This window comes from Bacillus rossius, chromosome 1, assembly GCF_032445375.1.
Source record: "Bacillus rossius redtenbacheri isolate Brsri chromosome 1, Brsri_v3, whole genome shotgun sequence".
Lineage (NCBI taxonomy): Eukaryota > Metazoa > Arthropoda > Insecta > Phasmatodea > Bacillidae > Bacillus > Bacillus rossius.
Genome location: NC_086330.1, coordinates 219,278,393 through 219,304,550, shown reverse-complemented (window position 1 = coordinate 219,304,550; position 26,158 = coordinate 219,278,393). Strand labels below are relative to the sequence as shown.

At 36.6% G+C, this 26,158-nt stretch overlaps 1 protein-coding gene across 6 annotated transcripts in view; it reads right to left on the bottom strand.

Moving 5' to 3' along the window:
- The window catches only part of LOC134527297 (homeobox protein extradenticle), a 700,568-nt gene that overhangs the window by 446,846 nt on the left and 227,564 nt on the right, over positions 1 to 26,158 (bottom strand). For all 6 annotated transcript variants that reach the window (XM_063359850.1, XM_063359847.1, XM_063359849.1 and 3 more), the window contains exon 4: positions 15,512 to 15,702. In XM_063359850.1, the coding sequence (XP_063215920.1) occupies positions 15,512 to 15,702 (191 nt within the window). The remainder of the gene's footprint in view (positions 1 to 15,511; positions 15,703 to 26,158) is intronic.

Below are 26,158 nucleotides of genomic sequence, written 5' to 3'. Positions count from 1 at the left end.
TGGCCAATATGTTGCCTGTATTTATGAAAACAAATGGTGGATTGGTAACATATGTGAAATTTCACTTGAAGAGCATGATGTTCTTATCAACTTCATGCATCCTTATGGAATTGCAAGATCATTTTACTGGTCTCCTAGAAGAGACACCTGCTGGATACCAGAACAGCATATTATTGCCAATGCTACAGCAATGGGAAGGCAGTACACTTTAATAGAAATGATGCTGTCAAGCATTGAAGATAAATTCCAATCAATTGTAAAACAATAATTACGTCCACGTTTTCCCATTGGTCATTTCATTATTCTTTACTTGAACAGTGCATCACTCTGGCTTGGCAACCATTAAGCCACCACTGGCTTGGGATCCATGGCAAGAAACTCCTGGTGGGCTTGGGAACCCATGGTAAAGAGACCCACACGTGGCTGGCCTTGCCTGGCTATCGGGAGTCACCCCTAGGCGATGGGGATATCAATTCATGCTTTCATTGAGAGAAGCATATCTTTTAGAGCATGAACTGGTAGTGGCTCAGCCACCATGGACTAATGCAAGGATTTAATGTTTATAGTATAAACAATTTCCCTTCACGTCTAGTCAATTATTACATGATCAATAATAAAAAAAATAGTTTGCTTTATGCTTTTATATTAAAATTTGCTTGTATATTAATACCTCATCATTTTAAGGAGTACAAATAATTTAAGTGGTTGGAAATTCACTATCTTTGATGCTGATTTTGTCGCAGCGTTCTATGTCAAGGCAATTTTTAAAGTAAATTTTCTTACCTTAAACATTGAGACACAAAGATGAATCAAGATGATTCTTAAAGCAAAAAGGCTGCTCTTTCTAACCATGCCAGAAAGAACTCAATCAGAGAAGATAGTTTTGTGCTATGTCAGTTTAAAAAAGGGTAAAATTCAGTGGGTAAAACAAAAATCACTATTTTAGAGGCAAATATCTGCAAAATCTAATAAGCTTAGAAGCTGCTCTTTTGGCAAACAGACAGCAGCTATGGTCTTGATTAGCTAGCAGAAGCACAGACATTCAGGAAACACTGTTGTAAAGTTATGGACAGCAAAAGTCAGCTCTAAATTTAAGGTAATGAATATTTATGCCAACTTTGGGAGGTGCTAGCAATAAAGGTAAGCCTTTTGAATAAGTGATACTCTTATCATTGTGTGGAGCACAAAAAGTTCTCCTAGGTTACCAATTTTCAGGATGATAGCTGCTGTAGTTGTGCCACAATAGCATTTCAAACTTGCCATTTTATTCAGGCACACGCTGGTGTTGCAACGACCATCTTTGTGCAGGAGCCTCTATAACCCAGACTATACTGCCAATCAAACTGAAATTTTGTGTAAGATCCTCCTAAGTATTGGTATTGACTTACCCCAAATTTTATCAAGATTGAAGATGGTCACAAAAAAATGTTTAGACTACTTGACATGGAATGACCAAGTGCGTGTTTTCAATATTTTATTAATTAAATTTAAAAAGTTATAATTTTTCCTATTAAATTCTGTTAAAAATTATCTACTTTCAAGATGGCGACCGTGACGCCATAATGCATGATTAGGGAATGTTTTTAATTAAATTTTTATTATTTTTTGTAAATTTTAAAATTTCTCCCCATTAAAATCTGATAATTACTGATTTTCAAGATGGCAGGCATAATGAAATGTGTAATGATCTAGAATCCCAAATAGTGTCCGTAACAAAATGTGCAACATTTCTAGAATCCAAGATGGTGTCCGTAATAAAATGTTCAACTGTGTTTTGAAATAAAAATTTATTAAATTTAATAATTTTTTTATAAATTTTAAATATTTCACAATTTTCTAGCATAAAAATTATGGATTATCAAAATGGCAGGGCATAACGACATTTGTATCAGTTACATAACAATCCAAAATGTCAACAGAGGCTTATCGGAAGCTGTATATATTGATTCTGAAGCCTGAATATGGACATTTCAAGCCGTTGGTATTTTTAAGGACAAAAATAGGATTTTTTTTTTTTTAGGAATTTTGAGTCATTTCGAGTCATTTTTTTAAGGAATTCTGAGTCCAAGATGGCCGCCGTCACGGCAGATTGTTGTCAGAAAAGGGGGGGGGGGAATTTAAACAATCCCAATCCACACCCAGAACTAGCCAGTCCAAGTAGCCCCTTTTCTACACTACTATTATCCATTGATCTTTTGGAAGGGCGAGAACGGATACCATTTCAATATCAAAAAGGTTATTCAACTAACAGGTGCTGAAATCAATAAAGTAAGTGCTATGAATTTTAATTCATACAGAATTATGATCCGTGAAGGTGAAATAAACCACATTTTGAAGTGTCGCCGTCTTTTCCACCAGTTCGCAGTTGACATGTATGTCAAAATTGAGACTCGGCGATTGACATATATATTTGTATGAACTAAAAGCAGCTCCGATCTGAAGAATAAATTCATCTCCGCGATGCGATTAATGCCGACGGCGATGCAAACAACATGGGAAGAATGAGAATTTTGCCGGCCACTTATATTAGAAGCCCGCGCCACATATAAGAGTACGCACAAGATACTATGTCGTATGTTAGACAATATAGTCGCCCAGACCTATTCATAACCTTCACCTATAACCCTCAATGGATCGAAATCAAGAAGGAACTGTTACCCAGCCAAACACCAGTTCTCAGACATGACATCACTGCCAGAGTTTTTAAATAAAAAATAAAATCTCTGATGGATTTCATCATTAAGCCCCGTGTGTATGGCCAAGTTCTTTGTTGGATGTACTCCGTTGAATGGCAAAAGCGTGCTCTGCCTAATGCGCACATTTTGGTTTGGTTTGTTGACAAAATCAGGCTGGATGAAATCGATGCAGTCATTTCAGCCGAAATACTTGATGGAACTGTTGATCCGAAATTGCATGCAGTGGTGACTAAGAATATGATCCATGGATCTTGCGGGGTTTTTAACAATGGCTAGCCCTGTGTGATCGATGGTAAGTGTTCCAAGCGATACCCGAGACACCTGATTACTGACACCATCACAGGCAATGGTAGATACCTATTGTATCGTCGGCGATCAGTTGCGGACAACGGGCGATCTGCAGTTGTGAAGGTCAAAGGGCAAGATGTTAATGTGGACAATCGTTGGATTGTGCCATATTCGCCGATTTGTCAGAGGCTTTTGAGGCTCACATCAATGTGGAATACTGTAACTCCATCAAATCGATTAAGTACATATGCAAATATGCGAACAAAGGCAGCGATATGGCTCTTTTCACTGTGACAAATGCAAACGACGAAGTGTCTGAGTATCTGATAGGTCGCTATGTCAGCAGCAACGAGGCGATTTGGCGCACATTTAAATTAATTAAAGTTGAAAGGTTGATAAGGATTGATAATCTCTTATGAAGAGTTACAATCAAATTAATTCTAGGTGGTACGATGCTCGCTGGTTCATACGGTTAGTTATAAGCAAGGCTATTGAGTAGTACACAATTAAGATGTCTCAATTATTTATAATAAATACAAACAATTAAAATTTAAAAAAGTCCAAGTTAGAATATTATTTTCTTAAAAATCAAGGCATTAAATGACGATTTCAAAAAATGAGTTTGTACATATTAGAAAGGCTCGCAAACCAGTAATTTTAATCCCGAGATTTGACAAGGACATTCGCATACCCAACAGCAGTTTCCCCATACCCAAAGTTTTACATAAAACCATACCACAAAATGTACTAATTTACTGGTATACCGACAAGTCTAACTAATTCGTCAAGATGTGGCAGCATACACCCTATATACTCTCTTTCGTGAACATCGAGAAATGTATTTGAAGAAGACACCGCTTGCAAGATACGATCTCGGGCGCTAGCCGGCCTCCCCTCTTCTCCTTTTCCGCCCTTCCCCTACTTCTTCAAATGTCCTGACATATTTTTCTAGTGTGGCCAGCTGCCTTCCCTTGGAGCATTTCGTGGAACATTGAAAGACTAATATTGTCTAAATACGTTTAGTGAGTCGAAAAACATTTGTACTTTCCTTGACGATATCACACAGGACATTATCAATCAGCTTACTGATGATGTAGCAACAAACGGACCTTTAAAATATAACTTTTGGCTGAACTGTATATATGGAAACAATTCAAGGACAAAGTGAAGAAGTGTTCATTCAAGACAGTGAACACTACCATTTACAGTTCTGACAATGTGAAGCAGTCTGTTAAACACAGTGTCCAGAAACTCTGTCAAGAAGAGCAGTAGCGGATCCAGAGGGGGGGCTAAGGGGCTCAAGCCCCCTCCAAAAGCATCTGGGTCCACTATTGTTTTAGTGTTTGCCTTGATAAAGCCCTAGCCTCAGCTGGGTCAAGCCCCTCCCGAACCAAAATCCTGGATCCGCCACTGAAGAAGAGGAAGACTATGTCAGTAAGGATTTGGATGGTCTCTGTCTAGTATAAATCGATTGGAGCTCAGAATTAATCATGTCACGCCAATGCAGGTCTAAATGTTTATTAGATTGTTAACTTTCGCAAGTGTTTCTGTAGTAGAGTAAAAATTACATATTAAATATTTTATTTGTACCTTTGTGGTGTTTTATTTCTCGACCTGTAATTTTTTTATTTAAATTATTGACCAAGACACGACTACGGACAGGAATCCTTCGATTAAAGTATTATATTACTGAGTAATTTTTTTTTTTTTTTGGAATTTTTCCCAGAATTCTAAGTTAATTATTCAGGGTGTCCAGCAAATATCTGGTTTCAAATTCCAGTACATTTCCAGTACATTTCCCACATTCCCTAAAGTATTCAAGTACAGGCTTGCCTATCCTTCTAAACTTTATAAGTTAAATAAAAATACGTCTTGTAAATAAATGCATTGTCTTAAAAAAATTTTAATTGCCAAAAATCTTATGGTTAGAAAAAATTACTAACCTTAAATAATGGCACTTAAGCTTTAATAAATATTTCAGGTAATAAATATCTACTTACTAAAAAACTAAAACAAATTAATAGTTGACCAATAAAAAAATATGACCATGTACACCTAACTCAAGTGCTTTCAGAAAAGAAGTGTAGCCTAGGCCTACTACTAAAGTTTAGGTTGTTAGTATGTTAAATAAAATACAGTTTAAGAAAATGTAGAAGCAATTATGTATCTTAATTATATTTTATTATCTGTTTTCAGTAAGTCAAAATGTACTCAATGACATACTTCTGAACATAATAGTGCAAGTATGTCCGCAGTTAAAAAAACTTCCTACTATGTACCATTATATATATAGCGTATAGTTAAATCAACAGTATATCATTATATACATACTTATCGTAAAGTACATTTAATTTCACATTGAAACACAGCAATTTCATAAACATTTTTCCTCAGATGTAAACATGGCCATGTACACTGTAATTTTTCTTATCTTAAAACATTGATATTAAAATATAAAGAACTAAAATACAATCTCATGATTTCATAATCCTAATCTATATTTAATTCTACATTGAATAACACCAATAATTGTAAGTAATAAAGAAAATACATTTTTCAAGCGAACCTCTAAACTTCAAAATTACTGCAAAATATATTAAGTGGTAGATTACTATTATTGACAATCAGCCTGTTTAGTAAATTAAAGCATTCAGTTACTATATTTTATTACAACTTTGCACACAAGGAAGTACCTTAAATCACAAATGTTGCACTAAATAATATACAACACAAAAATTAAGAATTCATGAAATTCCTTACCTCACCAAGTTGACTAATGCAAAATTCGACAAGATAGGCCTACTCTTTTTCCTTCAGAATTGTCTGTATAAAACTGATGATACAGCATTTCTGTCCAAAGTTTAATATTAAATATGCAGACAAGAAAATAATATTTTAAAAATACACACACTTGATTAAAAAATATTTTTAAAGACTAAAATTACTTTTGTAGCTTATTTATTTGCTCTTCAATTTTTTGTATTTCCACCTGAGTGTCGGTTACTAACTTTCTTCTCTTTGATTCCAATTCTTGAATTTCTCTTGCCACCTTCACTTTTTTTTTCTTGACGCTCAATCTTTAAATTTTCTTCTTTCCGTTTTCTTTCAAGAGCTTGTTTGTACCTCATATGGGCTTGTCTGTAAGAGTTTATCATTGCTTTTGTAACTTCTACTCTCTCTACACCACCAGCTACAGAAACAGCATCAAAAACACAACGCTGGGCGATGAGTGATTCCTCATTCATATTTTCAATGAGGCATTCAGTATTCACCGAGAAACCTCTTTCAAGGTGTGAGTTTCCATGTGAAAGTATTAACAGTTGCTGCACAAAAGATTTCAATTTTTCCCACTTTGAACCTCTAAGAAGCATCATCCAGAAAGAATCTAAACGGGTATCTGACTTATTGTAAGATTTCATCTCTGTTTTGATGAGTACATCATTACAAAATTCTTTGTAGTCTCTGGCAATATCATCTGCTGTATTAATTCCTGCTATCAAATTGCCTTCAGTTAAAATTTCCAAAGCTGAAGAAAGATAGCAGTCACCATTTCCAGCAGCTATAACAGCAGGATTCAAACACTGCAAAGATTTTGTGAGTGGAAATTTAAGTGGCGACCGAAACATAATTTTTGCCACAAGAAGCTGAAAGCAAGTTCTGCAATCTTTGCGAAAAAGTAAGAGCTCTTTCTGGTTGGCTCCATCACATTTCCTAAGAGCCTGTCGTGTAGCATATCCTAAATCTACTTCTTCACATCTAATAAGATTTTCTTTTTTCATTACATTTATATCCTTGAGCTGACAACTTTCAATAATGTCCCTCTTCACAAACTTGAACATAATGTTTTTCATCAAACAAACAATTGCCTCGTAGAGGAAAGGTGCTACTGGGGCATCTGTTTGAAAGTCCCTCAAAAATGGTTCCATTTCTGTGGCCAGAGACTGGAAAAGTGTTAGCTTGGCTAGAAGCAACTTGTCTTTTACTGAAGCAGCAATTATTTGGAAGCTATGACACTTTGGTTCTTTCTTACTTCCTGCAACACATGTGACATACTTGCAAATTCCAGGTAAAATTGAAATTGCTCTAGCTGCTACATTAGCATTTTCCAGCCACCTAATGCCACAGAATTTCAATGGAAAATTTCTTTTGCCACAAACCTCTACAAAATCTGCACGGCGAGCTGGAACATCTTTAAAAAGATAGTATAGAGCACGCAGAAATTCAATTATATTCCAAGCAGTTCCTTTGATGCCAGCTTTGAAACTGTTGTGCATAACATGAAGGCCACATGAACCCATATCAAGAATTTTAGGATCTTCTCTGCCTGGTCTTAATTCTTTAGCCATGTCCCTTTGCAACTTTAAATTTACGTTGGGGCCATCCATTGACAACTGCAAGATACAATTTAGATCTAAACCTTCCAAGGCAGCCTTCAAGCCATTCAACAAGTCAGATGCTGCAGTGTGTTCTAAAAACACTGAATTCAAATATCTAGTGGTGACATGATTCTTGGAAGTGTCCCAATAGCGAAGAGATACATCCATCTGTTGTTTCTGGGCTACTTTATTCAGAGACTCGTCAAAACCCACCACAAAAAAATTAACATTTTTTACGTCATGCATTAATTCTTCATGGAAATAATATCCAAGCCCATACACTATTGCATAAGAAGTTTTCGACTTCTGCAATTGCATACCCTTAGAAATTTCGCTATCTGGGAACATAAGTGTAAACAAACTCACACTATTTGCTGCACTTCTCAGTGAAGCATGTGATACTACTGTTTGCAAACACCACAGAATTTCCGCTTTTGTACAGCTGTCCTTTGCTAGAAAATCTTTCATACTAACACTACTCACCTGTTGCTGCACATCTGAGTTTACATCTAATGCATTTAAATCTTGGATGCAAATATTCTTTGTAGAGTGAGACGTTTGAGGAGTGGAAGCACTGGAACACATTTCCTTACTTTGTGACTTATTAGCTAGAGTTGAAAATGAACGAATTGACACAGTTTTCAGTTTGTCATTCAATGCCCTCTTATGTTCCATGCCTTACTACAGCTTGCCTGCCCATACTATCGACTTTAAAAACGACACAACACAATGTACAGCGTGCAAGGTATATATCTGTAGGGCATGGCGAAACCCAGCTGAATTCTTCAGTCCATCTGTGTTTGAACTTAGTCTTTCCCCTTCCTGCGCGACCCATCTTACAAAAAGTGCAAAATTATTATTTTCACGTACTTGTTACTCCTCGCCAAGTTTTGCAGCACAGTTATTTTTAGACGTCTATGCACACACAGGTCACATATATTATAAACTGACACTACAAATGAACGAATTTACGCCAACATTTCATGCCATGGCCTCTCCATAACCTCTTTTAAGTATCATCACAATAATTCACTAGGCCTTCAACAAAACGGTACGTATTAGACAGTATAAGATACAAACGGTAAACAAATTCACAGACAACATTTAATTTAACGCAAAATGCCTACTGCAAACATCACTTTTCACAGTTTAGAAATGTAAAATTCAAACCAAACAAATATGGCGAACGAGTGAAAGTTCATTTCACAGAGTCAAGAACAATGCCTATGCAGGGCAGCCAACAGCACTTAACAGAACATCTCAATGTTTTACCCATGTTAGCTCCTGCCAGCACAAGCGCCATTTTCTGAATAGATTGGCTTGTTTGGAATTACACCGCTTTTGCGCATGCACGAAATGTATTTTATTTTTCGCGCTAGCCAAATTGTCTGGCTGGCACTACTTTTGCCACTCTATTCTATAACATTTGTATAGGGGCTGGCACTCGTGCGCTGTATACTTCTTGCTCGTGCTGCTCTGCAGCAATAGAACAGTCACGGGAAAGAAGTGATCATAGCACTGCTGCATTGTTTTTTTTGCCCTATATAGCGTCTATGCACGGTAGCCCATGGGCATAAGCGATCGTGCATTGCCATACACCAGTTTCCCGTTTTCCACGTAAATATTCCGTACATTCCTGCACAATCCCGAGCATTTACACAAACAAGTACATTTCCAGTACTTCCTGGAATTTCCCGATTGCTGGACACCCTGTTATTATGAATTTTCAAGATGGCAGTCATAATTGCTTTCTGGGGACCGGTTGGTAAGGAAACTAAACTGCTTTTAGGACTTTCCACCATATGTATTGAAATTTTTTAAATATATTTTTTTTATCACCCAGGGATTGAACCAAGTACAGGAACTGATCGAATCAATCAGTATATTAATTGCAAATGTTTTTAATGAATTTTGGAATGTTTCCCGAATTTCTAGCTGAATAATTACACATTTCCAAGATGGCAACAAAATTTTTAGACAGCACCTCAGTAATAATACATGAATACTGTACTCTAGTGGACAAAAATCAAACTAACATGGTGGTAGCACAATCTAGCAGACGAAAACAAAATGGCTGCTTCCAGAAGACTAAAACAAGATGGCGGATATTACGTCATACAATTTGACGATTAATACCTTGGCATTAGTGGTGGGAGGTCAGTCTGTCAGAGGCTTCCGTGGAGGAAGGACCGATCGTCATTTTTTTACCTCATCAGGCTCGAACCAAGGACGTAAGTGCGTGTTTTAGATAATTATTTAATAGATATTTGATTATTTTTTACAAAATGTATTTTTTTTTTCAAATTTTTAGCATATCATTCACAAATTGTCAAGATGGAGACTGTACAAGAAGATTGCAACAGTGACATCATAATTCAAAATGGCGGAAAGTTCTAGAAAACGAAATGGCGGATCCAATATGGCCGCCGGGGTCAAGGTCATCTAAGATGGCCGCCGTGGCATCACAACCCAAGATTGTGGTCGGCACCACACCATGAACCCTGGTGCAGGAGCCCCTTTTCTACATTACTCACCGTGTGTTTGTTTCGGGATTCTGTAATATCCAGTTACGACTAGTTGTATTATTTGTACTTATTCAAACTGTATATGATTATCCCCAATGTTAATGAATTGGCTTTATTTACCTAATACTCTATTTGTATGTATGCGTCGTAGCTACGTGCCGTAAATATTTTGAGACGCTTTTATTTGTTATTGACATGTGTTAGCTGTGCATGTAACATGGTACATGATGAGGTATTTAAGCGCTTCTCTTGATTGGCCGAGTAGAATTGTCTCTCTCGCTCTATGTGCACTTCTGAAATACGCGTCCCGGGAGACTGCAGTATTTTAACCATTGATGTGCCAAATTAAACTTTACATAAGCCAACTAACCTGAAATAGATATTGTAAAGTTAAGTAGTTACGGCATGGGCTCATCATGGCGCCTCTATTTTGCTGCGATCGCAGTGACACTTCCAAGCAGACAAATTACTTTTTTCCTTGCTTTCTCGCCCCTACGATTTTTGCTTCTACCCCTGTGTGCCCTCCTCTCTCTGACAGGCTCTTGGTTGTGTTGTGGGCGTGCGCGGGGTGGACTTAATGACAGTTGTATTCACCATGATCGCTTACCTCGCTTTCCGTATGTATGTTCTTACTAAGGTTGAATTAAAAATTTTATGAAGAACTATCTGCGTGTAATCGCGTTTTTTGACACGCTTTTGACTTTGTGTATTGCCAGTTTAACTTAACCTTGTGAGGGTCAAGACTAGTGTGCGTGAAGCACAATCTGTATGTACTGTCAAATTTTCGTTCTCTAATATTCGCCTTGTTAAGACTAATTATTGAACAAATCTTGTTGAAATTGTATTGTAACCCTTGACCGTGTTTAGTTTGAGTATTCTTGTAGGTATGTCATAAGGTGTTTGTGTGATGCAGTCAGTTGTACATCACTTCCTGTTACTGTGTTTACTTTTTTTATTTAATATTTGTATTATGCTGCCAATTTCAGTTTATATGTTTTTCCATTTATTTTAAGGTACTGGTTAAAAAAAGTGGTGATTTTATGTCACAGTTGGTACGGACTTGGAAAGAGGGTGTCGAAAGGTCTAGACTAGAGAAGACATAAATTAAACTGTCATTTTAATACTTTAATCTTGTATTTTTTTTAAGGTGAAATTTAGAGAATTTAAATATTCTTATATGATACAATTCTATATTTTCTTGACCGTAGATATATATTAGGTATTATTTAAGTGTGTAACTTTATGGTAGTATTTTGGATGACGGCTGGTGTGCGGTGCGGGCGTTGACCTTGGCAAGAAAATTAATATAGGATGTGACAAACGAAAGTTTACGTGTAACGTCTTAGTAATGTTACGAGTGCACTTCCATATAAATCGTGCTTTCAAGACATGGTGTACGAAGTGTGTTCAGCAACTACTGCAAGCCGGAGTTTGTTGCCCTGTTGGAGCCAGTTCACGTCCATGCCAGTGATAATTGATGGCCACTTTACCAGGTTTTATTTTGGGGTAGCATAGGACTGAACAGAGAAGAAAATGGGCATATGGCATTAATGGTGCTCACTCGACCATAGGTGGAGGTAACAGACGCATCAAACCAAGTAAGTGTTGCCTAGTCACATAATGAAACACTTTGTCTTCTACGCGCCTTATGAAGTCGTTTACCTTGGATGGGCTTATGATCGTTAAGGATAGAAAACCCAGCTCGTCATGTAATTTTTTCCCTTCTTAAAGAAACCTGTGTATGGAATATTTGTGATTAGAATTATAACCAGTGATTAGATGGAAAAATTGGTAGAAAACTGTGTAGCATCAATAATGTTTGGAATAATAAATTTAATGTAACGTAAATTTATACTGCCCAAGTAAATCTTGGATCTTTAGAAAAAAAGTTAAATGGATGCGCAACCTTGTGTAAAAAGGTATCAATACGGTAATTTTTGAAACAATTAGTGTTTAACATTTGGTTAGATTTTTGGTTGACAAAGAAGGTACCTACTTAATTATTATTTTTTTATTTCGATAAAGATGCTTATGGAGAGAGTAAGGTGCGGTTTATTTAAGTGCCTATGAACATAATTTGAGTAAGGTTATTATTATATTTAGTTTTAGAAAATTCTTTAAATAGTTTTCTTTTGGAGTTTGTTACAGATGTACAGTTCACTGTCACTGTACTGCCAGAATTTCATAATTTAGAATTTAACAGCGCTACAAAATACTTTTGAAATATATTTTAGCTTTTTTAATGATCAAGTCTGCAATCACTAACATGTTCCTTAAATTGTTAATAATTGCTTTGAATTTGAATGCACACACTCATATAGAGAAATAATGGCTATGGTTAGTAATGGACCCTTTTTATTTTTAGATTTTTGAATTATGGTCGTTACTTTTGAAAGACGCTGTCATAGTAAAGTGCAGGGACGTGTCTCGCTATCCGGTAGTGAGGATAGTGTAACATTTGTGTTACGTCTCCGCCATTTAAGAGCTAGTTTGAATTATTTTTAATTTTCTAATCACATTTTATTTTTATAATTTCAGTGTACGATGTTTAGATAATTATTTTTAATGTATTTAGGCCTAAATACAACGTATAAACTACATAAGACTGAACATATGGCCAGAAAATTTTTTGTGCCTCTAAAGTATGGGCGTGTGGTGTGACGTCAGTGAGAGAGGTGGTGTGACGTGTATACATTCCAGCTGTGATGGGCTGGGAGTAGTTCTGCGCGGCAACGGTGCACGTCGGCGGGAATGCCGCCCCTATTGCAACTATGTTTAGGTGACGGAGATTCTTGCATAGTGCGAAGATGTGTGAAACAACTATGCTAGTCACAAAGAATTTTGCTTCGATTAATATTTAAAAATTGTTTGTAGTGTACTTTTATTTCACGCAAGTTTAGTGCAGAAAATATATAACAAAACCAAGCGACGTATAATTACACCGTTTAGAGACCCAGTTGCTGATGTCGCCCCCGCGCTTGACTTTCAACTTGAGTATGTGGCGAAGACTGCCCGGGCTATGAACTTTTCTTAAAGGCCAATTTAATGTTATTTTTATTCTAATTTTTTTATTACAGTATTTAAGATTGTATATCAGATTTAGTCATTATTTTTAACGATAAATGTGTCAGCCTCTTTTAGTATAAAGCAAGCAAGAATATATGATTTCTGGAAGTTTTTTGAATAGTTTTATGCAAGTGTATTTTTGGGCTAATATTTGGTAAACGACGGAAACGAGAAATACGTACGGGACTATTTTGTGCGTAAAATCATGCATGCAGCCTTTTTGGGATAAATTATTTGTATATAGTTTTTAATGTATTTTTATTTGTATTTATTTTTAGATTAAATTCATGGCTACGCAAAAGTCAGTATGATTATGATTTGTCGTTTTTCAATTATTGTGCTTTTTGGAAATGCGTAAATAGTAAATGGAAGTTTAGAGATATATTATTTATTTTTATTTCGGTATTTTAATTAATTCATGCTGCTACTTCAGGACACTATCCTGATGGGTTTTACAGTGCTGTTTAACTTAATATTATGCATTTAACTGTCCCCTTCAGCATGGGTTGCATTTTACATGAATTTAGGGTTTTTGATGCAAATTTCCCGTTATGGTGTGCACTTTGAAGTGGCCCGTGGAGGAGGCGGGAATTGTTGCCTTTAGTAGGCCCAGTAGCCAAGGCTAAAGGTGACAATAAAGAGCCACATTGGTATCGTAACTGACCTAATTGGTTGCTAGTGAATAACATTAAATGTTTCCAGTATATATTTACATGAAATTTTCTAGGCACGTTGGTGTATTACCTGATATCATGTGGTAGTATTTCAAATGAGAAACTGTATTTTAAATCAGTGACTAGTGTCAAAGCTCCCACAAAGTACATTTTCTAATATTAAATATAAATTATATTGTTTAAATGTCCAAACAGCTCGATGGATTTGGGAAAACCTAATATTTAATGATTTATGGAATACTATACTTTATATATACATATCTACACACGAACGTTACACGCTAGGACTGACAAAAATTTGTCTTTAAGTTCATAAAACTGTTAATTAAGGTCTTGCATAACAGACAAAAAACTTATATAAACAATTAGTTAAGGTTATATTAAGAATCTATTTAAAATTATGAGCAAAAATACAACATAATAAAAGCAAAATTACTTAGAATAGTACCACCGTAATCTAGCATGCTGCCCTCTATGTATTATAATGTGAACAGATCCATCGGGCAAGTTTTTAATTGTGGCATGCTGCTACAACATATCAGACAAGACAAGACTGCGCTAGTGTTGCAGGGCCTTTAGTTATGATTACATAGTGTGGGGCAACCTAGGTATGCCGGGAAAAAATTTGTTTTTACAAATTGGTATGTTTTCACACGTGCAAGTTATTATTACAAAAAATTAAAAGTTAGGTAAGGTTTTATCAGTCACATTTAAAATATGGTAATCAAAGTAAATTTTTCAAAATAATTCCACAAGTAATGTTATAATGTTACGAAATCGTTTAGTTGTGTACCATAATTCAACACAAAAGAGAATAAAAATACAAAATAAATGGACAAGAATTAGGTGTATCATCCTGCATCTACGAAAAATAACTTACTATTATGAGTATATGCAAAAAAAAATATTTTGTTGGTTAATTTACGAAAAAAATTAAAGGCAGGACGTTCAATTTTGCTTAGTGTTAACTGAAGGGACATTGTTTGATTGGCAGGTAAGCTAAGAACTGGCAAGGAAAGTTGAAATGTAGGTTGCCTGTCACGAAATGTTAATTACTTAACACGAGAAAATATTTAAAGTGGAACGAAATAATTACATAAGGGCATGATAAAATGCCTCGTAGTAAAATTGTTGATTCATCCTCAGGGCTTGGTCTACACACGCCATGTTGATATTTCATTTTCTCATCATTACTATTAGTTATTCCTATAAATCAATACAACTCCTTTCTTGGATTCGTTGTCAAATATTTTTGACTGAAATTATGTTACAAATATTTTCAACGGATATTTGATATTATGTATAGTAATATCTATTAAAATTAACTGTAACAGAACAATTTCAAAGTAACAAAAATCGCCCTAAAAACTTAATGTTATAAAAATGACATCATCAACATGGAGTATGAGGCAAGTCTTCATGAAACAATGTTTACTTATCTTTTTTTTTTTGCAAAGAAAATTCCTATGCGTGACAGCACAATCCAATTTCTACTGCAAAGTAAGTAAATTAAAGGGTATTCTGTAATTTAATTTTGAGCTTACCAACATGTGCAGCATGCTTAAACTTAATCGACTTAATCGCTTGTGAGTTATCTGAAAGTATTAGACAACAGTATACAGACTGCTACAAAAATATTCACTGAAAGTGCCACAAAGGTTTTCTCCGGTGACACAGGATGTCTTACACACATTTCCATCCACATTTAAGTGTGGAACATAAAATTATATAAGAAACATTAGAGAATGTAGAAATAACTGTATGAGGAAAAGAAATTCATATATTTCCATTCCTGGTTTTGGCAATATTCTCGTTTAAAGAAGTTTGTATTTGGACACTGTTGGTTGAACAACAAGCAACACAAAGTTGCAGGGGGCAGCACTGACCTGGCATCCAGGAACCTCGACCGTAGAATCATGACGGCCTCGCACGTGCTCTGCTTCAGCTGCATCTGGATGGAGGAAAACTTCTTGTGGATGATCTGCACCATGCGCTCTATCTCCTTGGGTGTGATGGGTCTGGTACGCGACTGCTCCCTTAGCAGATTCATCACGTGTGTCGTGAACTCGTTACATGCCTGCAACATAAAAATACGCCTGAAGCAACTTACTAGCCAGTGTTGCTGTGCAAGATGATGCGCGACTGTTCCCTCAAAAGTATCATGTCTGTCATGAGTAGGAGGAGGATTGCACTTCTGGAACCAAATGTAAACAAAGTAATAAGTGGTTGTTCCAGATATACAGGTGGGCGTGGCAAGGAAGCGTGGCGGTGCAACTTGTGGTTGCTCCGCACGTGGTGGTTTTTCTTTAATTACCACATGGCGCAAAGTCATGTGGCGGAGAGATGTCTGCTGGTGACGTTGCAGTCGGCGGCGGCCATCATGATTTATATAAGTGTCATAGGATTTGTTACATTTAAATTTCAAAAATAGTTTGAAGCTGTCGCTTCGTTCATGGCTCCCGCGCGGCCTAGCACTCCCCACCCCCGTTCCCCTCCGCCGCTTCTTCCACAAGATTTCCCTCTCCATTTCCACCTCCCACCCCTTTTTAGTTCCCCTCCGCTGCACTAGCGCTGTCTGTCGGGTGCTGCTACTTAAGCGGCTGTATGAGCTTGTCTCGGGTCGTTCGGTTGCGGTCGGAGATGGAGGACGGGTCAGTATCTGCGGTTCCGTTGAAGCGAAATATGTAGATCGTAAGTGCATGCACAATATGGCCATGCCCTTGTTTGGCAAATTTACAGTGCCCATAGTTGTCTTAACGTCTCCCCCCATAGCGGCTTGTTGCTATTGCGCCCCGCCGATCTGCCTGCTCTTTTGTGGTGTGGCTTGCATTGCCACTTGTTCGTCTTCCCTATAGGGCATTTCATGCTTTTAGCATCATGCGTCCGCTGTTGCATAGGACGTCTAGTTTTTTCAGTTGGGCAGTATAGTTAATGTTGTTTCTTAGTTTTTTCTGCCCTGTATAGTTTTCGTGGCTGTGCAGCGGGCCCTATACCACAGGCTAGTTTAAGACTACCTCCGGCCGCACCGTACCGCCATCCTAATTGTCGACGCATAGTCAAAAACCTTGTAACTTGTATTTCGATCTGGGCATTAGGCCGGCATTCATGCTACCATAATTCGACCCTGTTTTAGGGCATGCGTGTGTTCTTATTGCTATTCACTCACTATGTACATTGCCTATTTACTCATGTTTGTGGTCAATACTCGTGAACGTTTTCGCGTCAAAAAATAGGCCACTATATTTAATTGTACGCCCGCAATTGTGCAGGTCCTAGCCGTCCTTGTTGTCGGAACGTCGTTTGTGTAATTGTAAATGTGTAACCGGAGAATTGTGTCATCATGTTGTCTGTTAATAAATAATAAATATTTGATTAGATATTTTGTTGATAATCATTAGGCACAGTTTCAACATACTCTAGGTCACACTCTGTTGATCCCTAATGGAAGGGATTGCCTCTTATTGTTTTCCTCTCACGCGTGGAAGATTGTAGAGTGTTCGAACCTTGATTCAAGCACATTGCAAGTTTATCAGAGGGCTCCATAAATGAAACACGTAAAAAGTTCAACATTTAATCTTAAAATTAGTAAAATGTGCCATATTTATAATTAAAAATAATATGAGGTGCCCAATTTAAATAAAAGTACATTAATAAAACGCATCACATTAATTTTAAAAACACATAACTGGTAAAATAAATTTAAATTTTAAAAAGTAAAAGGCACAAAAGACCTTGTCGTCTGCTAGGGGTAAATCCGTGCATAAAGTGTAAACTTTAACACCTTGGATGGATTGTTATAGTATCATGTATGCTTATACTCTTTTAGTGATAAATAGTGATACCTCGATTATTATATAAAAACTTGGTAGTACAAACATAAGCTTATTTAAGGCTTACTATGTTTATTAAATACAAATAACTTTCCAATCATTTATTTTAATATATGAAAGGACAGGGAGTAAAAAGGAATATCATACTTATGAATCGCTGTCCATTAAATTACTAAATTATTTATTAAAAATGATCCAATTAACTTATATAAGTATCCTTATTGGAATTTTGTTACATTGTTAGCTTCATGGCATATGTTTTATGATCATTATATTAATAAAATAAGTGATAGATCTACAAGTATAGCTCTCCTCTATTTTTAGATACATTAAATAGGAATTTATATTCAAGGGTTATTCTAAATTAATATTAATAGATTACCTTATATTTAATACATGTGTTTAGTATTTGCAGTAAATTAAATTTTTTTTATTTAACTGTTTAGTATAAAAAGTTTATTATTAGAAATAAGTACAAAATGTTTAACTAAATACTAATATCAACATTGTGGTAAGTATTAAAGCAATAATATCATAGTCAAGTCATCTAAAATAAAGTGAGTTATTAAACAGGTAATATTAATCTCATAAAAAATCAACACAAATCAATGCTACAGTCATACATATTTTACCATTATTAAAGAGACACGGTCTGCACCCTGCGGGGCGGGGTGAAGGCACAGACGGTCAGCACCCGCGGGGCGGGGTGGAGGACCGTTCGGCACCAAGCGGGGCGGGGTAGATGCCCTGACTGCACCCTGCGGGGCGGGGTGGAGACATGGTCTGCACCCTGCGGGGCAGGGTGGAGGACCATCCGGCACCCTGCGGGGCGGGGTAGAAAACCATTCTGCACACTGCGGGGCGGAGTGGAGGACCGGTCGGTATCCTGCGGGCAGGGTAGAGGCCCGGTCTGCACCCTGTGGGGCGGGGTAGAGGCACCATCTGCACTTAACAGGGCGGGGTGGAAGCACGGTAAGCACCCTGCAAGGCGAGGTGGATGACCGGTCGGCACCCTGCGGGGCGGATGTGGAGGACCGTTCGGCACCTTGTGGGGCGAGGTGGAGGCCCGGGCTGCACCCTGTGGGGCGGGGTGGAGGCCCGGGCTGCACCATGCGGGGCGGGGTGGAAGCACGGTATGCACCCTGTGGGGCGAGGTGGAAGCACGGTATGCACCCTGTGGGGCGGGGTGGAGGCACCGTCTGCACCCAACGGGGCGGGGTGGAAGCACAGTATGCACCCTGCAAGGCGGGGTGGATGACCGGTTGGCACCCTGCGGGGCGGATGTGGAGGACCGGTCGGCACCCTGCGGGGCGGGGTGGAAGCCCGGTCTGCACCCTGCGGGGCAGGGTGGAGGCACGATCTGCACCCTGCGGGGTGGGATGAAGGCCTGGGCTGCACCCTGCAGGGCGGGATGGAGGCCCAGGCTGCACCCTGCGGGGCGGGGTTATTATCATTGTCTTGTCGAAGCTACCCAGATAAGATCGAATGAAAATTATCAATTATACAAATTGGGTAAATTATGCATGTGTAAATCTCTAAGCAACACCTGCAACACATTCTATGCTTAACTCTTTTTGGCATGCATAGAATAATTATAATGTTAGATTAAATGTTTAGGCTTAAAAAGTACATTTGTTGGTAAATTCCTAAATAAAAGTTATATATTTGTATCACATTTAATCAAATATATATTTTAATATTTTTAATTGTCTAAGAACTCTATTTGAATTATTAATGATTTCTACATGGACATAATGTTAACATAAATATTTACTGTTTACATTTGACACAAAAGATGAAATTGAATTAATAGGAAATTGCTCGACCCAAGATGTGTGTTGGATGCAACTATATACCTACAACTAAAAATGCTGTACTATTCCAAAAAGAATAGCTACATGCCGGCCGCGTGAATCTAGCAAAATAACTGTCATATATTATTAATGGAAATAAAATTCTCCTAATGACATAAAAAAAAACTTCCCTGTCCGAAAAAAAAATCATTAATAAATTTCCCCAAATGTAAGAAAGTGCGCGATTCTCATATCAAACTCTTCAATAAACTAAAAAAAAAAGTATTGTAATTTTTTCTTTTAAATAAACGCAAGTTATCGGGGGAGGGGGTTTACATGATAATATATTACAAAATTATGTCATAAATAAAAAATTGTTTATAAAATAATTTTATTTTTACTTTAATCAAGGTATAAAGTTAAATGCGATTTTTTAAAACAGTAATCAAAATTGAAGTAGTTTCATAGTTAGTTTAATCGATACATACCTGAAATATAATCATAAATGAACCAACCTTATAATGAAGCAAATGTAGAATGTTTTGCCAAACGAAATAAATCTCTACTTACACTATAGCCAAACCAGAATAACGAAAACCTAAACAAAAAATTAATTAAAAAAAACTTTAATAATATTTATTTAATAGGTACTAAAATTGGGCGTTGGACATACATAGTACGTTTTTGAGAGAGAAACGTAACTTTGAAGAATCCACCTTTTAGAGATTAAATTATTTAAAATACATTTGCTTTTAGTATAAGAATCTTTAAAACCAATATGCATACTGTCGGCACAGAAAATCTAATATTTAATAAAACGCAAAATAAATAGAATGATACGGGAAAAAATAATTTCATAAATATTTTAAATAGAAAAAAATAAGTATTTTATCCTATGTAATGTCAAATTTTCTACGATATGTTTAAAATTTCAAGGTTTAATGTTTTTAAGTATAAACACATATTAAAAAAAATATCCAAAGTATAACCTGAAACCAGCAGAGAATACTATCCTTATTTTAAGCACATACTAGTCACAACTCGTTCAATAAATCGATGAGAGGAGAAGCGAAGCGCCGCGACAGGGTTATCCACTCACTGCCGCTAAGTGAAAAGGCACGAGGCGGTCAGCAATACAGCAGGGATCTCGTTTCGCACTACTGCGTAGGGGAAACCGAGGGAACAGGGAGCAACTTAAAATAAAAGCCTACAATTTGGTTGAATAACGACATATTGAACTGTAATTGCAGTTGTACACACTGCACTTTATTAATATTACTCATGTATGTAAAACTTGAACGGATTTTACGATTAGTACTGGCAGTGGATGTATAAAAGCTCGACTAAATCGCAATGAGTCTTTTTACCCGCAACTCCTGGTAAAAAAAACACACATTTCGGGCAATACAACGCCCTACAAACAATTGTGAGAAAGCCTTTAAATAAAATTAATGAAACATTTTTTAACATGATTAAATAATACTTAATGGACATAAGTAATATGTAAGAGTAGTAGTATATAAATTCCGATCCGGTCACAGGAGTAAGAGTGAGGGTGGAGATTATCGGCCGCCATCTTGGATTCTGACATCATGGCGGGCATCATGAATGAACTTGAACTTGACCCCAGCGGCCATATTGGACACAGCAATTTTGTTTTCTAGTACAACACGCTATTTTAAATTATATCACCATTGCAATTTCGTTACGGTCGACATACTGAAAATCTGTAACTATCAGAAAAATTAGAATAAGTAAAAAAAATTATAAGAAAATTTAATTAATCAAATTTTTATAGCTTCAAATTAAAAAGGCACTCATGTCACGCAGCTCGAGTCCTCGGTTCGAAAACATAAGGGCAGAAATAAAAATAGCGAAGGATCCTTCCTCCAAGGAAGCCACCGACAGACTGACCTCCCACCACTAATGGCAAGGTGTGTACATCTTCCGCTAGTATGTCGTCATGTACATCTATTTTTTGTCTGCTAGAGGCCACCAATTTGATTTCTGCACATACTGCCACATGTTAGTTTAATCTTTATCCACTAGGGTGCAGTAATCATTAACTGCTATGGCGCCCGCCATCTTAAAAATGGTCGCCATCTTAGAAATTCGTAATTATTTATGCATAAATTCGGGAAAAATTACAAAATTAATTTTAAAATCAAAAATTAATTTACTGTTTAATTAGTTCGATTCATGTCCTTGGTTATATACTTGATCGGTAGAGAGAGAAGGAAAAAAAATTATAAAAAAATATTACCTCAATAAATACAGTAAAAATTTCATGAAGTTTAAATTCTTCATCTAGCAACTTCTAGTATGCTAATGATGAAATACTGACCACCATCTTAGAAATTTTGAATTATTTAGCTGGAAAACTGGAAAAAACCTAAAATCACAAAAAATCATTCATTAATAAATTATGATTCGATCATTCAACAATGAAAAAGAGATAATTTGATTAAAAATAGCATAAAGTGACAGGTTCAATAAAAAAACACACCCACTTTAACAAAAAAAATCTATTACATAAATTCTACACTACTGCAAAAAAGCATGCAAATGACTTAAATCTTTGCCATTTCTCGATTTCTGCATTGGCTACTCATAAATAAGAGCTAGTCCTTTATATGTCTTGACATGTCTTTTCAGATTATTAGGTTGACTAATTGGTACACCACATTTTTTCACACAGAGAAGAATTATTGAATTCATTAAAATGACAGTGGTATATTTCATGACGTTCTGCACTCTGCACATCTGCTAATGTTTTGCCACAGAATATACAGTTTAATTCTGATGAATATTTAACCAGTACTTTGCAAAACCATATGTGCCTTTTAAATTTTCCATTGTGTATAAAATGGCTACAACACATGTTGCATTGATATTTAATGCATACAGAGTAATTATTACAATTATGTATTACATAATCACAAATTTTCAAGTTTTTGATGTTCCAGTACGTTCAGTTGGGTGAAGGAACACCTTCAGTTGCTGCTTCCTTTGTCGATGTAACGAACACTGTTGGCAACAATTGTAACACCGGTAAAATATAAACCTCTTAAGTCTTCAAAGTCGGCTCTGCGGAAGATATAGCACACGTTGAAATCTCCGGCAGTGCTGGGAGAGTAGGTGTAACTGTTGACGCCATTGTCATCGGGTTCTGCGCTGATAATGGTAGGCCTTCCATCCAGATCAACATTAATAGTGGTAATTATACCATCTAGTTCTCAAGAATAGTCAGACAATGGACTATTATTTTAGACAAGTATAACTATCCGATCCACACTGCACCGCAGCCAGAAATGGACTGTGGGTCTCATCGTCTGAGCCTCACTTATATATTCCCAGTGGCTGGTACAATACATGAGTCAAAACAATAACCATTTTCATTTTGCTTGCAGTTAACTTTCCCAGAGTAGATTTCATAATGTCAATTTAGGTTATAAGACATGAAATATGTTTATTACATTTTATACACTGAAACAGTATTCTTTAACCATTATTCGGGCATCCACTTCATTTATACCGACGAACATTTGAAGTTGTGGTGAATAATGCATTACAGTTTTTTCACTGGTGCGATGAACGTTCGTCGTTCGTTGAAATCTCTAATGTTGATGGCAAAACTTCAGCCGATGGAACAGCACCTTTAGTTGCCCCATCTGCAGTAGGTATCAGGATCTTTAACTCCATCAACGTTGGTAACATCATGGTCTCCGCTGCTGATAGTAAAATACCATCAAGGTCGAAAGTTAAAACAGCAACTAAATATCACGAAACTTACTGAAGAGAGCCAATCCGCACTGCACCAAGGTCAGAGGTAGACTGACAGTCCTGTCATCTGGAACTTGCTTCGCTGGTATACTACACGAGTCAAAACGATTACTTTTTAAAATTAAATTTTACCAGGTTAAAATTCAGATACCTTAAAACTCTATAAATAAAAACACATTTAGTTAAAGTTTCACAAATTTATTTTTAAAAAATGCACAAATACATATTAGGTTAAGGCGCATTTTCATAAGCAAAGTTTTTAACACTGCACAGACTGTCATGTGGGTGCTGTCTCTTCGATTCCGGTTCCAACTGGTTGGCCGGTCACAGGCCCAGGTACACAGGCTTCCGACTGGACATCTTCGGCAAAGACTGCTTCGGTGAGACATGAATGAAGATGTCTGTTACCACGGCTGCCAAATGGCTTTACCTCGGTGCTTATTGAGACAGGATCACTCACTGAACTAAGACAAGACACATGTTGTTTGGACATCTGCGTAGATGCATCGCAAGTCGCAATAGGTTGAAACACATCCAAGTTTGGTATTGCACATGCAGACGAGGTGACTACCTTGTCGATGCTGGCTGGAAGGATTGTGTGCTATCTCATGTGATATAAGGCACAGTTTCCAAGTTCGCAGCAAACTAACAGCTGCTGAGTCGGTTCGTATGACACAGGAAAGAGCGAAAACCGCCAATGCTGAACTCTATCACTGGTTTCCATAGATATGTGTGTGCAGATATCGGCATCCCAGTAGCTGTACTCGACACTGCTTGAACTAGGTATTATGCTCACGTACACATTGGCAGGATAAACAAAAAAAATCTTTTTTTTAAGTCGCTTACAACTGTAGTCACGATCTGTTGCACGCCTTTTATATATCCAGGCTCCTACTCATACTGCAAGTGCCATTTCTACATTAGCTGCGAGTTTGTACAGGCGCACACACCATACATTGCACTAAGCTTGCACAGGGAACGACAGCTGTAGTCGGCCTACAGATCGACAATTTTAATTGTTGTTTCACAAAATTTGCTTAGCCATTTCTTCTGCTCAGGACAACCAAAATAAATTATTTTTTAGAATATTAAATCTTTGAATGTTTCTCATTTAGTGGTACGAAATTTTCCCTTCGTCCCACTCCAGACCATGGTAGTATTTGCTTAACTATTCGTTTGATCGTTTACTTTTTCATCCAATAATTTCGAGGGATACGGAGGCCAGAAGGTGCAGGTTCCATTTTTCAATCGTCCTCATAGGTAACGGGAATCCCTTCTAGTACGAAACCATTTTGTCTCTGGAAACCATGCAGGTTGCAGTACATATTGACTCTAGCAATGCTCGGTCGTAACTAAATTAATATAGCAAACGAAACAGTATTTATGACAGAATTTTCACAAGCTTGTCTCGGAAATTGTACAATGTAGGCCGATCGTGAAGTATCAGAGAAAAAGCATAGGTGTTTGTTGCAATACTTCCGCTCGTCGATATCTCGATCCTACAGTCAATGATGCTTGATTTTATTCGATCATTGTGTTTGGAAACATCAAAATCATTAACTAAGCCTCGCAATTGAAACTTTCGGGACCAAAAATTACTTTTTCGCATTGCTAGAGAAGGGCTGAAATAAATTGAATGAATCATTACTAGAGATGGTGATTTATAGCATTTAAAATAATAACATTTAGCATTTTGAATTTGAAATTTAGCATTTTGTAGCATTTTTAAAAACAAGATTTAGCGAATTCTCTCATTTAACATTACTGAAGAAAAGTATATTTTTAAAAAGCATTAAATAATACACATATTAATTATTCACAACCACAGAAATAAAGATCAAGCACAACTATAAAGATAGCCTATCTTGGCAGGTTTCCAAACAACATTTAGCACTTATGAGTGCAATAAATTGAATACTTAAAATTACAATAAATATTTTTTAGCCGTGTTCATGGCCATAGTTGATGTAGAGTGCACAAATAATGTTATTGAAACGCGTTTTTTCAATTTTCGCCTTCTTTTATTTTCGATCATGCCAGAAACCGTTGCTTGCCGTTTTACCGACTTTTTTCTTCATCCGATGGTAAATATGTATTGTACGGATTAGCGCCAAAAAAAAATCGTACAAATATGAAATAACTTTCATTATATGCTATCTTACGTCCTCTTTTCAGAACCGCCTGCGGAGATAAAAAATTCCAAATACTTTTGGAGATATGGCCGTTCTTATTTTGCTATACCAGACGTGTGTAATAATTTGACCGTCGCCATTTTATATTTTGCTGTGTGCGCGTGAATGTCTAAATAACAGAAATTTTCCATTAGGTAAGGTTAGTTACATTATAAATACTTCAAAATAAACGGAAATTAAAAATATCAATTTATTTTACATGTTGTATAGTTTTAAGTATTTATAATGTAACTGACCTGACCTAACAAAATGGGACAAAGGTAGATTAGGTCAGGTCAGCTACATTATAAATACTTTGAAACTGAACGGACATTAAAAATAATAAAATTAATTTTATTGGTTGTTTAGTTTTAAAGTATTTATAATGTAGCTGACCTGACCTAACAAACCGGGACAAAGGATGAACAGAATAAACTCACGTAAGTTTCTTTTTACATGATGTATTCGTTCACGTGAGAGTCCTAAGATCCACATAAAGTTCTGCCATTCCCGATTACACCCGAATATTCACCTTCGGCCAACCTCAGGATTTATTTATTTTTGCGCAGGAAAAATGAATTGAAATATTAAAAGTGGTCGGATAGGTTAGCTACATTAAAACACTTTAAAACCCTTTGGATGGTTAGTTAGGTTAGTATAGCTACATTAAAATAAACAGAGAAATATAAATATTAATAAATAAACCCGAGGTTGGCCGAAGGTGAATTGTTCGGGTGTAATCGGGAATGGCAGAACTTTATGTGCATCTTAGGTTTCCCCGTTCGGGAACATCGCAAAAAAAAAAAATCATACTTGTAAACATCGCCGCATGAGTGCACAGGATGAAAATTAAAAAATTCGATATCTCCTAAAGTGATTGGAATTTTTTTTCTCCGCAGGCGGTTCTGAAAAGAGAACGTAAGATAGCATATAATGAAAGTTATTTCATATTTGTA